Here is a 14,963-nt window from a genome sequence, read left to right as displayed (position 1 = left end):
CACGGGTCGTTCCGGTCGGACGTAATAGAATCGTTGCGTTTCCTGCGCGCCAAGCGCGATGAATTTCAATATGGTCCTTAAAATTTGATTGTGAATATCTCAAATTACGTAGAACTTTCCTGATTTCTAGAAAATGGGCATGTCATAATTTGGCAGGCACTACAAATTTCCAATATAAACAAATGCCTTAAAGTCAATAATTAAAAGGTTGTTTAATGAATTTTATCGACTAGTCGCATCAATCTCATTTCAGGTGTGGTAAAATATTCATTCCTCGCCATGCAGTTCACGTGTAGAAATTACAGGAGCCTTACTGTCACAAACTGTTTATAAAAAACTGTATTTTCTAAATCAACACCCTGCATATGCACTCATAATATATTGCGCGCAATGTATACGGGGATGTGCACGATTCCCTTCAGTTGGAATTATGGCAGAGCAAGCACACCCACATTATAACATATGTCTTAAAGTTTTTGTGATGCGATCATATAAAATACATAACGTATTATATTTAATACAACGAATGCCAGAGATTATAACTGTAGACTTTCACGACCTACATTTGTCCAGCGGGTTTGCAACTGTCTCTGTGTGTGTGGTGAACACTGATGTGTGCGCGCGTATTACTTGTTCTCTCTTTCCTCCTTGCTCTCTCTATTCCTTTTTCTCCCCTTCCCCCTCCCACCGTGTAGGGTAGCAAACCGGGTGCAACCTGGTTAACCTCCCTGCCTTTCCTTCGCTTTTATCTCTATCTCTCTTGCATTCTGTGAAGCTTGTGAGTCTGCTGAAATTCAAAGTGTCATCAAGAAGCTTAAGTTACAAGGCGTCAATATACGCTAGTCCATGGAAATAGTAAGCGTCGAAACTAGAAAATATTCTGCAAAAAAAAAAGAAATTCGAGCAAGAGCTTCCGCAGCGCATTTCGGCAACTGTTCAGTTCTTTGGCATTGTCTTTATAGACAATGATTGTGCCGCTCTGCAAGTCCACACGCACATGAGACAAGTAGCTGGTCTCTTATATAAACAAGTCCTTGATTTTCATCATTTTTGCTGTGCCTGTGTCGCACAGACAAGGGAAATGTTGGTGCATTAGGACACAATAACCGACTTTATTCTCCGCCACTCGAGTACACGCTATCCGCTCGCGATACTTCGCCAGAGTTTTTCATTGTCGTTATATCGGGGCTACTGCACATGAATTAGCGTTCGCACAGTAGCAACCACGGCATGTTCGTGTGTCAGCTTGAGCAGAGCTTCTTCAGACCAGTGTATTTCTGTAAGGCAGAGTATTGACAGCAAGCTCAAAGCATCAAACAGAGTAAAATTGCCTCGAGCTGAATTGAAAATATCAAAACTCTTCGTTTACATCAGTCGGTGAACGCTACAAGGACGGGCTGGTTCCATTAAGAAGTGATTGACTTTAGAGCTGATCCATGTCAACAGTCACGAAACAGAAGCCATCGTAGAAGATCGAGTCCCGTCAGAGCCATTTTTACAGAAATTGTTGTGAAGATAATTTAAAATGGAGGCTATGACATTGAGAAACACGTTCGCAGCTCTCTGAAGGACTAATGGCTAACGGATGCCTATAAAACGGCCAGTTAACAAGCTTTGCTGAATTGATTATCTGTGAAGCTGTAATGTCAAAGACAACCGCAATTGCATACTAGAAATTTTGGAACTCTCGAAGACGTTTTGGGAAGGCCTCGATCCGCTGGTCAACGACACGCATCAATATGCAAACTATGAAGTTCAACTAACTAGACCAGGGCAACTGTCGAAACCATACTGACGACGCGGCATACAATTGCGCGAAGTAAACAGTCCACAACACCCGAGACGCTGCGGAGTTTGTAGGCTTCTGGAGCTTGTCGGACCACTTGACTTGCGGTTCTGCCCACTTGTGAATCACTGGCTCAAACTGCCACTTGTCGGGGTGGCCGACGTGGCTGTCTGCGAAACCGCTATTGCTCCACTGAAACGGCGGCTGGTTTTCCCACGTGGGTCCACTGACGCCGACGAACTCCCGTGATGCGAAGAGGGTGTAGTTGGTCACCTGTAGCCAGAGGACAAGTAACGATGGAGGTAGTTGACGCGCATCGACCCGTTAAGCCAATATAACCTTGCACATTAACGACAGACAAAACACAATACATCTGCTCACTAAGTCGAAAGCAATACCTGCCAGTAGCTTTCCTCTATTAAAAAAGAAACTATGGGGACATATGAGCTATTCCTATGAGGTGTAAAAGGGAAGGCATTAATTGCCGCTGAGTGTGATACTTCAAGCGAGTTGCATCGTGCATAACGCCAAAGGCAAAATCTACCAGCTGCAGAGCGGGAAAGGCGAGTTGTAGCGCCATCTAGTCAATCGGCCGCTAGGAAGAGGCCAATCACCTCCACACAGGCCCGCACTGTGCCGCGCAATATGAAATACTACTCGGAAAACCGCTCGCAGAGATCTTTGAATTGGCCGCATCAAAATACGTCAGGCCCCCTACATGTGTGGCTCGGAGCATGACGATATCGAGCAAACGCAATGATATTCCATATTCATGGTATGATGTAGGCCTCCAGCCATTCACCGTTGTCGATTGTTGCAACAGGTCCACAAGTAAAACAGCGCTCGGCTACGGCGCGGTAGTGACTCGAATGCACATTTGGGCTAGAGGTTCGAATCCAGACAGTAGCCACTTTCTTTAATGAAGATTACGGAATTTACCTGCGTTTTTCTCCCTAGCCTTTGTACATGGTGTTCCGATGACGGCAGGATCTCACAATGAGCTAAGTAATTCGCTTGCATTATTATTCCTATAATAGGAACCTTTACGCAATATAAAAAGTATTCTGCTCCCTTCTCGAATCGGCAGCGTGATGAAACGAACTGCTTTATACCTTGCGCTGAAGTTTCTCACGAGTGAAAGAACAAACATCCTAGTGAGAGGCGGAAGCGAAATGTCAGAGATGGTTCAAATATTCACCGCGACATAGCCTATTGCTTATCGTGAGGCAACAGCCTCAAAAATTGAGAAGCCCTTGCACTCTGTGTAGGCAGATTACCAGCGAAGCTGTTTAGCACATGACAGAGAGGTGACACAAAATTTCCAAGAGTGGCACGAACTCATTTATTGTCTTGATCGGCATGGGCACGGCGTGTTCGTCTTTATAGCGTTGGTCAGATTATTGTTTGCCTGGATCGTATGTACGGTTGAAAAGTCACACAAATATTCAATATGGTGCAAATAAGTTGCACCATTATACCACAAAGTCCTGGCTGCGATGTATGCAGTCGCTCGATTTCGGAAATTGCACCGTTTAGGTAGGAAAAGAGGGTGCGATGCTCCTGTAAGCAGTGGTTTACAGACATATTTCTCTGTAAAGTGCCAGAAGACCGCAAAAGCGACCTTGGCTATTTATGTCAGGATTCCATGTGGTCAGCTGTGCGGAACGCGGTGTTACAGTTTGATCCCCGAAATCGCACATTTTGCCACTCAAGGAGTTTGTGCCAAGGTTGTACAGGCCGCTGTTTTACAGACTCACAGGCTGACTGCAGCGCAGAGTGCGAGTCAGACAACAGCGATGTTTACCAACCATAGCAGATGACGAGGCCACTTCGTCGCGTCGCTCGTAACCGTCACTCACATGAGGTTTAGCGACAGTGCCCTTCTCCATAGCGACAGTGACCTCCTCCGCTTGTTACTTTCGCGCGCTGATTGGCGTGCATGGGGAGGCGAGAGTGTCTCTTCCTGACTTATCTTTCACCGTGGCCTAAGCACAGCAACTTACCTTACGAAACCTACACATAAATAATGAAACGTGAGTCCTTGTCGTTTTCCATGTTTCATTTTTTACTCATTCTTAGTGGTCCATGTGAGCGATTTTGTTACGAAAAATGAGAGTGTCTTAGTGCCCACTTCTCATCGCGAGGTGTTTATGAGCATGGTCACTAGGACGACACATGCGTCTGGGTTGTCCTTTGTCGCCTCGAGTTTTCTAGGTTTTTATTGTTCTTCTTTTCATCTTATATAATTTTATTCACTCTTTCGACAAAGTGGGATTGTTAGTCAGCGATGTTCTCTTCATAAAAGTTTTGCCGTCCTTTCGTAATGTGGTTGTATTTGCTGAAGATATGCATGCTAGTGGAAGAAAATATATCCGCCGGCGCACACTGAGGGCATTATAACATGACGCGTAGGGGGCTCTATGAAATTACCCCACTCAAGAACTTTCTATGCCACGGCAGTACGTACAAGCACATATAAAACACCACTATAAAACCCCACTATTCCGCTTTGAAGTCTGCTCACTTCACTTCTCAACGTAACGTAGTTTCCTTCTCGTGACAGTAATGCCCATCTAGCCCAAAGTCTGCAAAGAAGCATTTATACAGTACACGACGGACGTTGGTACATGTTGAAGAACAACTGCAGATAGTCTACTTGACTTGGCTGGATAATTGGCCTGACGCTTCTGGGTTTGTTACTGACCCGAGCGCAGGCGTTTACCGTAACGTATGACAAAGTAGAATACCTTAAATTTGTGATTAGGCATTTACGTAAAAAACACGCGCTTTACGCTATTATACTGCAATAACAAGCCGATTTATTGCAGCATTGTAACGATACTTGTTCTGGCTATATGGGAAGCTCTTACCTTAACGTCAATGCCTCCCACAGCTCTCGGGTACATCTCTGGTATGTCGTACGTCCCGTGCGGGTCTATAAGGTCGTAGCGCGGAGCAATGGCATAGGTTGGGTTGTACGGTGGCGAGCAATTGCAGTGCGAGAGAGGGTCATTTTTGAAGTCGTTGTATCTGCAAGAAGACAGAGTGCGGTAGTTATGCTGCAGATGCTCGAAATCGCAAATAACTTCGAGGGAGCTTGCAGAGTCGTGCAGCTCGCACGACTCTGCAAGCTCCCTCGAAGTTATTTAACATCATGCACGAACATTTTACATCATGCCAACCTACAATCAAGGTGAAAATTTATTATCCACAAGCCAACGCTCTGTTTCTGTCACATCAATTTTATTCAGCCACACTGTATGCATGCCCATCATTGGCGGTGAACTATTATGCGTTCCGCGCAGCGAGCAGCAATATTAGAGAGGTAGCTGATATGAGGTACTGAAACTGTGGACGTGTCCGTAGGCAGCACGCAATCGTAGGCCGCTCTGAAAAATGTCTGCACTGCACTACACAACGTTTGAACCTGCGCAGCATGTATGTGGCACGAAGTATTTTTTAATACTCCAGCACTTATGATAGTCGTAAAACGAGAATAGGACCAATGAAGAACTGTAGGACAAGCACTGCTAAGGGTGTTTACCTGTAGGGCAAGAGTTAACTGTAGGGCAAGCATTTCACCTAAGTGTGTTTAGACTTCAATGGTCATGTTGCAAGTTTGACATTACATGCATAAAATGCGTATTAAACGTTATTCCGAAATCGCACGCTATAGCTCACTATAAAATAATGCTACGTAGAAAAGACTGCAGAGGAAGGTGTGGGTACGAGCCATGTTATAAAAACACAATCGTCAACCCGTCTATCATCCTAATTATGATCATGGTAACCAGCTCATGGTCTGCTGATTAGGCAAGCAATAGAGGCTACGAGGGGAGAGAGGTGCTTGTACAGCAGCTTTGTTGCATTCGTCTCCTTATGAATGCGGGCGCAACCACCGGGATGAAGTCGTAAACTTCGTGATCATTTGCGTAATACCAAGGCAAGTATTGTGCTGCGAGGAATGCTATTTTTGGTATCCTTTGTTAGGAAAGGAGTAGGGCCCCTCGGGTGCGCGGCGTAGGATCCGAGGTCGTTGCATCCCACCGCTGCCACCACTGTTATGAATGAGGTTGCGTGGCCCATCGCTATCGGGCTCGGAGTAGTCAGTAATGGCAAGGTGAAGAAGGAAAAGATTTTATGTACAACTATTTACATATTTTTGCTACCAGGCAACATGACTGCCAGCCCGACCACGTCGGCTGGTTCGACTCCGTTCGAGTCGTTCTCCTTCTCCGATCTCCGATCTCTCCTCGTTCCATGGACCGGCACGGCCTTAAATCGTCTAGCCGTCCATTGTCCTGCTGACTGTCCGCCGGTCGCAGGTGTTGGGCTCCTATCCAAGTTCTCCAAATTGCGGCGCGCTGCCAGGAGTATCAATTGCGACGAGCTGCCAGAAGCCGCACGCAGGTGTTGGCTCCTATTCAAGTTCTCTAAATTGCGGCGCGCTGCCAGGAGTATCAATTGCGACGAGCTGCCAGAAGCCGCACGCAGGTGTTGACGGTCTTCTAGTCTCTTGACCGCCCGCCGGCCGCAGGTGTTGACGGTCTTCTAACCTGTTGAGCGTCCGCCGGCCGCAGGTGTTGACCTTCCTCCGAACTGGGATGCGCCGGCATGAGCAACACGCAGGTGTTGACCTTCCTCCGAACTGGGATGCGCCGGCATGAGCAACACGCAGGTGTTGACCGAAGTCCAGGTGCTGATTCCTCTCCTGGTTGCCCGAAAGCAGATGCCCAGGCACAACAGCACCCCCGCCGCCAAACAATGCATCAGGAGGACGAGCTGCTCCACGTAGCTCGGCTGAATTGATGCGGCCGGACACCAGGCTCATCCACGGCTCGAGGCGAAGCTCCCAAGATCACCGCTCTCGTGACATTCCACACGAACACTCGGCTGGCACGGACTCTATGCTCCTGTGGATAAGACGAACTCGACAAGGCAACCATTGTCAAACTACACCCAACGCTGCAAGTGCCCTCCGCACTCCCTCGAATTGCCAGACATGAATGAAACAAATCTTACTGACAACTAACGTTCCCGCTTTAAATAAAACGAGGAGAAGTGCGTATCGTATGGCGACGAGTTCAACCACAGACCTCAATTTCAGGTGTTGTTAAAGAAACAACTCCGAGGTAATACAAGAATTGTAATTGTACTAAAGCTGCTTAGGCATAGAAGGTAAACAACCAAGGAAGCCAACGGAAGCTCGAAGGCTTCGCTAAATTCTCACTAAACGCTCTCAGCGTAAGCGTAACACAATAAGAACACAACATGGTTCTACTAACTATGAACTGAAATTGAAAATAAAGCTTACACCGTTCACAAAAACAATGTTGAACTACCTTTCGCCCTAAATACTCCTGCTAACTAGTACAAAACAAAAGAAAACTCAACCTACAGCTAGCTCTGTTGAAACATTTTTCAGCTACAACTCTAGAAGATTAACCTCCAAAATATAGACACTACATAGGTCAAAATTACTGCCTCTACAGTAAACACAAACAAGTAACATTCGGTTACGCTCGACAAACACCACTCTTTCACAATTAGCGGTCGTACAAATCTTTACTCACGGCTAACGTGTATTATTTTACGCCACTCACTCCCATGCGGGTTACTGCTTCCGCATGTTATTCTTAATATTGCGCCACTAAAGCTAGACATGTTCCCGTGAGCACTCTGGCACGCTGCACCCACATCAGGAACTGAATTCGCGAACGACATCCGTAATTGCACGTACTAGTGCCACTGCGAGCTTCTACTCCGCGGATGTACGACTAACCTAGCTCTCCCTTGCGGTCACAATTTTTACAAACAACCGAGCGACTCGCTATAACCTTTCCTCATTCGCTCCTACACAGAACGCACGCCAAAAGAACAAAAAACAAACAAAAATAAATTTTTGCGTGGCTCTACCAAAACTCGCACAAAGCCTAGCCTTGCCTATCCTTCTCGCAAGCTCTCAGCTTAACGCCTAAGGTTCCGCTAACAACTCGTGGGACACCTTGACTTGCTAGGGAGCTCCCGAACGGCGCACACAAAGCCCTGCGCCGGCCTTTCGTGTAACTGCGCACGTGTCATACGCCAACCGCTTGCGGGCTCCCGCTAAGTGACGGAAACAGCAGGCCTCAAACGCCAACGCTGACTCAGCGCACGCCACCCGAAAACCGCCCTATGTTTCCTTGCGTTCACGCCTGACACGCAACGGAAACGCCACAAACTCTTTTCGTAGTCAGCTGACGTAACCCTATTCAAGGCGCTCATCTCTTAAAGCCCTTGACTCGCTCTGATACGTGTCACTAACCTTCCGATAGCTAACTACACAACGCATATCGGCTAACAAACAAAACCACAGAGCGCTAAAGAAAACAAGGTTAAATAACAGTTAACTAAGCTATCAACACTCGCGGAAATAACAAGGAATACTAATTACTAACTAAAATCAACAGTCAAAATTCCTTCCAACAAATCCGGAGTCGATATTCCAGGAAAGCTAACAGCTGTCCTCAACAACTTTTCAGGCGCACTCGTGGCGGTCGCGCCCAGAAGGCTTTTCTCGTCAAGCGGGGTGTACGATACGCATGAAAGTTGATCACCCCCTCTTCGAGCCTCACTACTTTCCCTGTAGCGGACTTTTCTTTGGCGCCTCCTGCCACTTCGCAAAGGTCACCGGCCTCGCGGTGTCGCACCTGTTTCAACGTTCCTCGAACGGAACAACGGGGAGTTCTCTTACCCACTGACCCTTTCCGCGAATCATGCGCTTCTCTTTTCTTTTCTTTCGGCGGTACGGGCACATGCGGTAGAAACCTGTCCCTGACGGCAATCGCGCTTGTCTTGCAATTTCGCGCCGACTTTTGAACTTCTTTCTCAACCGCGTCGCGACCTTTGCCGCATGTCTGTCTTGCGGACGCTTTCTTTTTGCACGACTCTTTGTGCATACTCTGGGGCCCTGGTCACGATACCTATGTGCGCGACACCTCGTTGCGCTCCTGCCTCTACGCGGCAGTGAAAAAGATGAGAACAGACGGAAACCTCGGCGCCTGAATCTCATCGACATTCGCTTCCTCGCGATGCGCTTAGCGCACAATCTAGATCCCCGCGGGACTCTCAACTTGGGACGTTTCCTAGCACGCCTTCTTGGGATTTCAGGCCAAGCCTTCAACTTGGCGTCTCGAGAGATGCGGTCGTCGCGTTCTGCCAGCGCTTTAGCACGCTTACCGCTACTGGTCTCTCTTTCGTTCCCCTTTTTCTTTCGCCGGCGCCTTTTCCTCACTGAACGGCTCGGAATGCTGGCAGCTTCGACGCACGCGCGCGCAAGTACGCTGCCTTCGATATTCATCGCCAGAATCTCAGGCGGCTCAACTAGCCTATCCTCGGTGTCGTCGCTAGGTGTCCTTACTTCTGACATAGCGACAGTCTCGACACTCTCTAACTCAGTTAGCTCGCCCCGAGATGTCTCTCTAGCTTCGGGTGATCTATCACTATCCTGGATAGCCCCTTTTCTCAGGCCTCCGAAGGCGTCCTCTGCGTACTGCGCGACGCGACTTATCTCGACCTCTTGGTCTCCGCGGCGCGCCTCATCCTGCACTTTTCGACGCGCTTCGTCCTCACGCGCCTCAGCTTCTCGCGCCATGTGAAGTGCCTCTTGTTCTCGCGCCTCTTTCGCTTTTCGAAGCGCCTCGTCCGCTCTCGCCCAACGAAGCGCCTCAGCCTCTCGTTCTCTCTGATGCGCCTCCTCTTCTAGGGCCTTGTGACGCGCCTCTGCTTCCTGAAGCGCCTCGCGACGGGTCTCAGCCTCCTGTGCCTCGCGACGCTTCCCGACCTCTTGGTCTCTGTGGCGCGCCTCATCCTTTTGCGCCTCGGAGCGGCTCACAATACTAGACGCCTCGTCCCTCGTACTCGCATGTACGGAACTCTGTGGAGTCAAAGCTCCAAACGGCTGAACTGAGCTACCCTCGCGGTCTTCGTCAGTTATATCCTGTGACTGAACGACAGCCGCGACGCTCTCTAAGCTAGTCAGCTTGCTCTGAGGAACCTCTTCCATTACTGGGGCTTTATCACTGCCCTGCAAAGACCTCTCTCTTGGGCCTTTGCATTCGGCCGAACCTACATTACCCCACTGGCTGAACAACGTATCCTTAACCTCAGTTACTTCCTGCAGGCCGTCTGACACTAAGGCTAAAACTGAGCCTTTCCCACGTCCGAGGCACTCTGCGTGCCTGTTGGCCATCTTTCCTCTTCCCCCATGCGTGCCCTCCTCCGATGTCCTAGCTTTGCGCGTATGACTCAAACGCTGTTGGAATCCTTTTGCTGACAAGCGACATTTGCGCAACAGCGCCTCTTTGACCTTGTCATACGATACAGCGTCCTTCCTATTGAGTCTAGCTATTACATCGGCGACCTCGCACGGAAGAAGAGTTAGCAACTCTTGCGGCCAACTTTCGAGGGGAAATCCGGCCTTCTCGCAGGTTCGCTCAAAATTAACAAGAAAAAGTGCGATGTCCTCGCCAGCTTTGAACGGCTGCAAAAGGTCTTCCATCCTTACGGACTCCCTTACTATGGGAACCTGTCTTGCGGCGGATATACGAAGTTCCAGCTCTCTTAGGTTCAACTCATGTTGCCTCTCGGCAGCTTTCTTCTCTCTTTCTTTTATCTGTTTCTCTCTGTTCTCTTGATCTATTTCCTCTTTTCTAGCTCGAATATCCTCATGAGCTTCCTGGGCCTCCTCGACAGTTACCTTCTCTGCCTCCATAATCGGAAGGATCTGCCGTTTCCGTTTAGCAGAGCCGACCGAAATGCCCAACTCCTTGCAAATTTCAAGGAGGTCCTGCACACTGAACTTGTCCATACTGACACTTCACTCCGCCTCGTTTACCCTCGACTTAAACTAAGCGGTCAGACCATCCAATTCTTGGCTGACCAAACAAAGTTACAAGTCTACACAAAACCTGCTAACAATGACTTAGGCTAGCTAGGTCTGGCAATAAGAGGTAAACTTCAGGCACTCACCACACCAGGGTAGCTGACGCTGGCCGATCCCACCGAGCTGCCATCCCTGTTTACGACTGGGGTAGGGCAGGTAGGGCCCCTCGGGTGCGCGGCGTAGGATCCGAGGTCGTTGCATCCCACCGCTGCCACCACTGTTATGAATGAGGTTGCGTGGCCCATCGCTATCGGGCTCGGAGTAGTCAGTAATGGCAAGGTGAAGAAGGAAAAGATTTTATGTACAACTATTTACATATTTTTGCTACCAGGCAACATGACTGCCAGCCCGACCACGTCGGCTGGTTCGACTCCGTTCGAGTCGTTCTCCTTCTCCGATCTCCGATCTCTCCTCGTTCCATGGACCGGCACGGCCTTAAATCGTCTAGCCGTCCATTGTCCTGCTGACTGTCCGCCGGTCGCAGGTGTTGGGCTCCTATCCAAGTTCTCCAATTGCGGCGCGCTGCCAGGAGTATCAATTGCGACGAGCTGCCAGAAGCCGCACGCAGGTGTTGGCTCCTATTCAAGTTCTCTAAATTGCGGCGCGCTGCCAGGAGTATCAATTGCGACGAGCTGCCAGAAGCCGCACGCAGGTGTTGACGGTCTTCTAGTCTCTTGACCGCCCGCCGGCCGCAGGTGTTGACGGTCTTCTAACCTGTTGAGCGTCCGCCGGCCGCAGGTGTTGACCTTCCTCCGAACTGGGATGCGCCGGCATGAGCAACACGCAGGTGTTGACCTTCCTCCGACTGGGATTTGCGCCGGCATGAGCAACACGCAGGTGTTGACCGAAGTCCAGGTGCTGATTCCTCTCCTGGTTGCCCGAAAGCAGATGCCCAGGCACAACACCTTGACTAGACGACCAATTCAAACCAATTCAATGCAGCTGACTGTATTTATAATGACTGAGCTAATACCCTAAGCTCAATTGCCAAGTCATCCTGCACACTCCATTAGGTGTATAGCTTCCAACTCGCCTTCCTGACTTGTTCATTCCATTAAAACGATGTTGTGCCGCGAAGTTCAAGGGGAATATGCGAACTTAGTACGTGAGCGCTTTTAAATGACATTTCATGAGCTAACAGTACCCACTATCTGATGTAATTGGTCATTTGGTAAAAGTAACGAAGCTTTAGCGGTAATTTCAGCTGCTGCTGATATCCATTCTAATCCAGCCAGCAGTTCTTAGCGCATGGCTACTGCATGGTGCTATGCTGCTGACAGACTTGGAGTGAACATCGTAATGTGCATAATTATACGGGTCTGAACACCTACCTCATCAGCTTTATCATGGAGCTCATGTCCGTGACCTTCGCATGGTCGCGCCTGAAGATCTTGGCACGTGGAGCATTCTCGAACGTATAGTAATCACCGTATCTCCGCACTTTTGGCAGCTGTTCGCTGATGTTGAAGATATCACTGAAATAGCTGGAAAAAATATTCCTTGTCACTGACACATCGATCTCAACTTGCTGTGGGGCTTCTTTTCATATTGCGTTTATGTAAAAATGCCCTTTTAAAGCTGATAGAATGCATTTTCTCTAATTTCTGTTATCGCTTTCAAGCCCATTTGTAAAGATTCCATTCGTAAACTTATTGCACTACAATGAAAATAACAATGAATAAAAATCGAAGAAAAAATCCACCTGTCTTTATTAGAACTGAACTAAATTTCACGACTTTCTTCTTATAGCTCTACTTTTGATATACACTAATATGAAAAATGTTTCTGTGGTTTTGGTCAAGACAGTGATCGTCTCGTTTAGTCCTTTCACTCTGTTCTAAGAAACGAACGAGCACACGTTCACTTAGCTTTCAGTGCTAAACAAATTTCGCGATTAGTTTCACTGCGTTGTCATAGCCGTTACCGTTCATTCGTATGGTAAGTTAATTAGGTCTGTTTTAATGATGTGTTCAGTTTGCACCTTGTCAAACAGTTGGTAGTGCTCCTTACTTTGTTTTAAATGAGCTCGGGCATGTCGGGCAGAACAGACGCTTTTATTCCATCTCGACAAATGCTTCCACGTGCCGTCCACGTGTAGGACTGGGATGACATTGTAGGCGAGCATAAACAAATTATAAGCACCTACCTACGCACACTGCATTTAATAGTAAGCCCCCATCGTTCGCCCGCTTTACCTTTTAAATGCGAAGCATTTCTTAGTGAACCGTTGCGAATACTGACGTACCTTTGTAAATACTGACGTGAACCTCAGTGAATACTGACGTATGTGCTCTAACGGGAGTGCTGACGTTGCGTCAGACCATAAGTTAACCTTTAAGCGCCAGTGTTGTCAACGTGCCTGGTAAGCCTACAATGTGCACACAAATACTCCACTTACAAAAACACGTTGATCCACCTCGTAACACTTGGCTCAATCAAAGCCAAAACACGCAGCACGGAAGTACTCGCTAATTGCTTCGTATGAAACCGATTCCCACAAGGCGTGGGATCTGCCGAATTCTTTATATTTTGTCTGTGGTATTCGTGATTGGGTGCTTACTTTAATTTTTTTTCTACTTGGCGACATCGCTCATATATTATTTGCTTTCCGAAGGAATATTATAACAGTACACAACACGCTTCCTTGTGATGATGCTATATTCTTTATATACTGAGGACAATAACATAAACATGTTCAACACAGACTGTCTAGATCGACAAAAGTATTTTCCATCTTGAAGTGGTATCAGCCATGGTTTATGACGGCCCCGACATTCTGGTTCCCGTTCAGTTCTTTCGTCGGGAGATTACTGCACAGGTCGGTGAAGCAGCTTCGATATTTTCTTGGCACTTTGGTTCCTGCTTTCCATGGTGTCGTGTAGCCGTGAGGGTACACAGTGGGCAACTACCCCAAAGAATGGTCAATGTTAGCAACGGTGTTTTGAATGTGCTATGGCTTGAGGAGAAGCCTCCCCTGGTTGGCCTCGGTGTCTATCCCAGAGGCGCCGTCTAAATTGATGTTGTGTCCATTCTTCTCCTAGTCCTAAGCTAGAAAGCCGCATGCGCTGAGCTTTTAAGTTCCTCACGTCGTTTTTGTGCTGGTAGATTCTGTAATAAAAGTTCTTTCTTTCACCCACGTAGGTGGTGCGGCAGCCCGAGTATAACACTGTGAACGATAGCCTTGCATCTATGGCCTCTGTGTTTGACACCATTGCAATCCCAGGAAGGAGGCTTTTCCTCTAGTCGACATTAAAAACGCCCTTAGTCACGCCAGAGGATCTTTGGTAAGCCCACAGACTTCGCGACGCATTGCGAGGAGGAAACAAAATTAAAGTAGCAAAACTAAGGCCGTTTCTTCAACCTCTGCAGTGAGTCCCTGAAGAAGGGGTCGAAGCTCTTTCAAAACCTAGGGCCTATCTTAAACTGTGGCTGATACCGACTAAGGATCCGAAATCCTGCAAACAATACCGCGAAACTCCCTCACCCAGTTACCATATGGGGCCTGCAACGTACTTTAGGAAAAAAATGTGAAATTTAGTTCATCATTAGCAAATGCGACAGGTTTGTGTCAAATTTTTCTTGCAAAGCTGATTGGCTTACGGCCTAGAATATGGTCAGCACGCTAAATACAAAATTCATTTATTTGCAAAAGCAACTATGCAAACGACTGCGTGGCGCGTAAAGGTTGCCCCAAATAAGTCTAGCTGAGCCTAAAGAAAAGACCATCAAAACCAGAAGCAATGTACAGTTACTGAGCGTATGCGGTGTTCGGTCATATGTCCACTTTCACCGACAATATTGTGTACATTAGCAAATTGACTAATAAAATTTAACGGAAAATAAAACATTGGCAAAACTTTTTCTGGGACAACCTATATAAGTTCGCGAGTTTGAAAAAACGTAGTGTTAGCGCCACTTAAAGGACTATTTACATTTCCGAAGTTGGGAATATTACTGCATGTCGGTCATGCTTGCTAAGCATGACCGTAAAACTAAACTCGACAAGGGCAGCATATACTGTTTAGGTATGCTTCACAAAAAAGGGGCAGTCTTTTTCCACACAGCAGCTTTGCAGATTAAGACATTTTTTCCCCGATGCACGCCCTTATGTACCTTATATTTTAACCAAAGTTACCTTCAAACGGAATAGAAGGCCACTTACGCAATATTGTAGCTTGCCCAGTACTTGTTGTCACGAAGGTCTCTACTGACGTCTTCGTATCGCGTCATCTTCCTGCAGGAGATGTATAGAGC

The 14,963-nt window shown here is 47.7% G+C and overlaps 1 protein-coding gene across 1 annotated transcript in view; it reads right to left on the bottom strand.

Annotated features, from left to right (window-relative positions):
• Window positions 1–1,759: 1,759 nt before the first annotated feature.
• LOC125759292 (putative phospholipase B-like 2) overlaps window positions 1,760–14,963 on the bottom strand; it is a 125,728-nt gene continuing 112,524 nt past the window's right edge. Inside the window, exons 9-12 of the mRNA XM_049417718.1 lie at window positions 14,872–14,943; window positions 12,041–12,193; window positions 4,657–4,816; window positions 1,760–2,059 (exon numbers count right to left, since the gene is read on the bottom strand). Of these exons, the coding sequence (XP_049273675.1) occupies window positions 1,760–2,059; window positions 4,657–4,816; window positions 12,041–12,193; window positions 14,872–14,943 (685 nt within the window). The remainder of the gene's footprint in view (window positions 2,060–4,656; window positions 4,817–12,040; window positions 12,194–14,871; window positions 14,944–14,963) is intronic.

This window comes from Rhipicephalus sanguineus, chromosome 1 (assembly GCF_013339695.2).
Source record: "Rhipicephalus sanguineus isolate Rsan-2018 chromosome 1, BIME_Rsan_1.4, whole genome shotgun sequence".
Classification (NCBI taxonomy): domain Eukaryota; kingdom Metazoa; phylum Arthropoda; class Arachnida; order Ixodida; family Ixodidae; genus Rhipicephalus; species Rhipicephalus sanguineus.
Note: the sequence above shows the minus strand (reverse complement) of the source record. Positions and strands in the feature narration are given on the sequence as shown.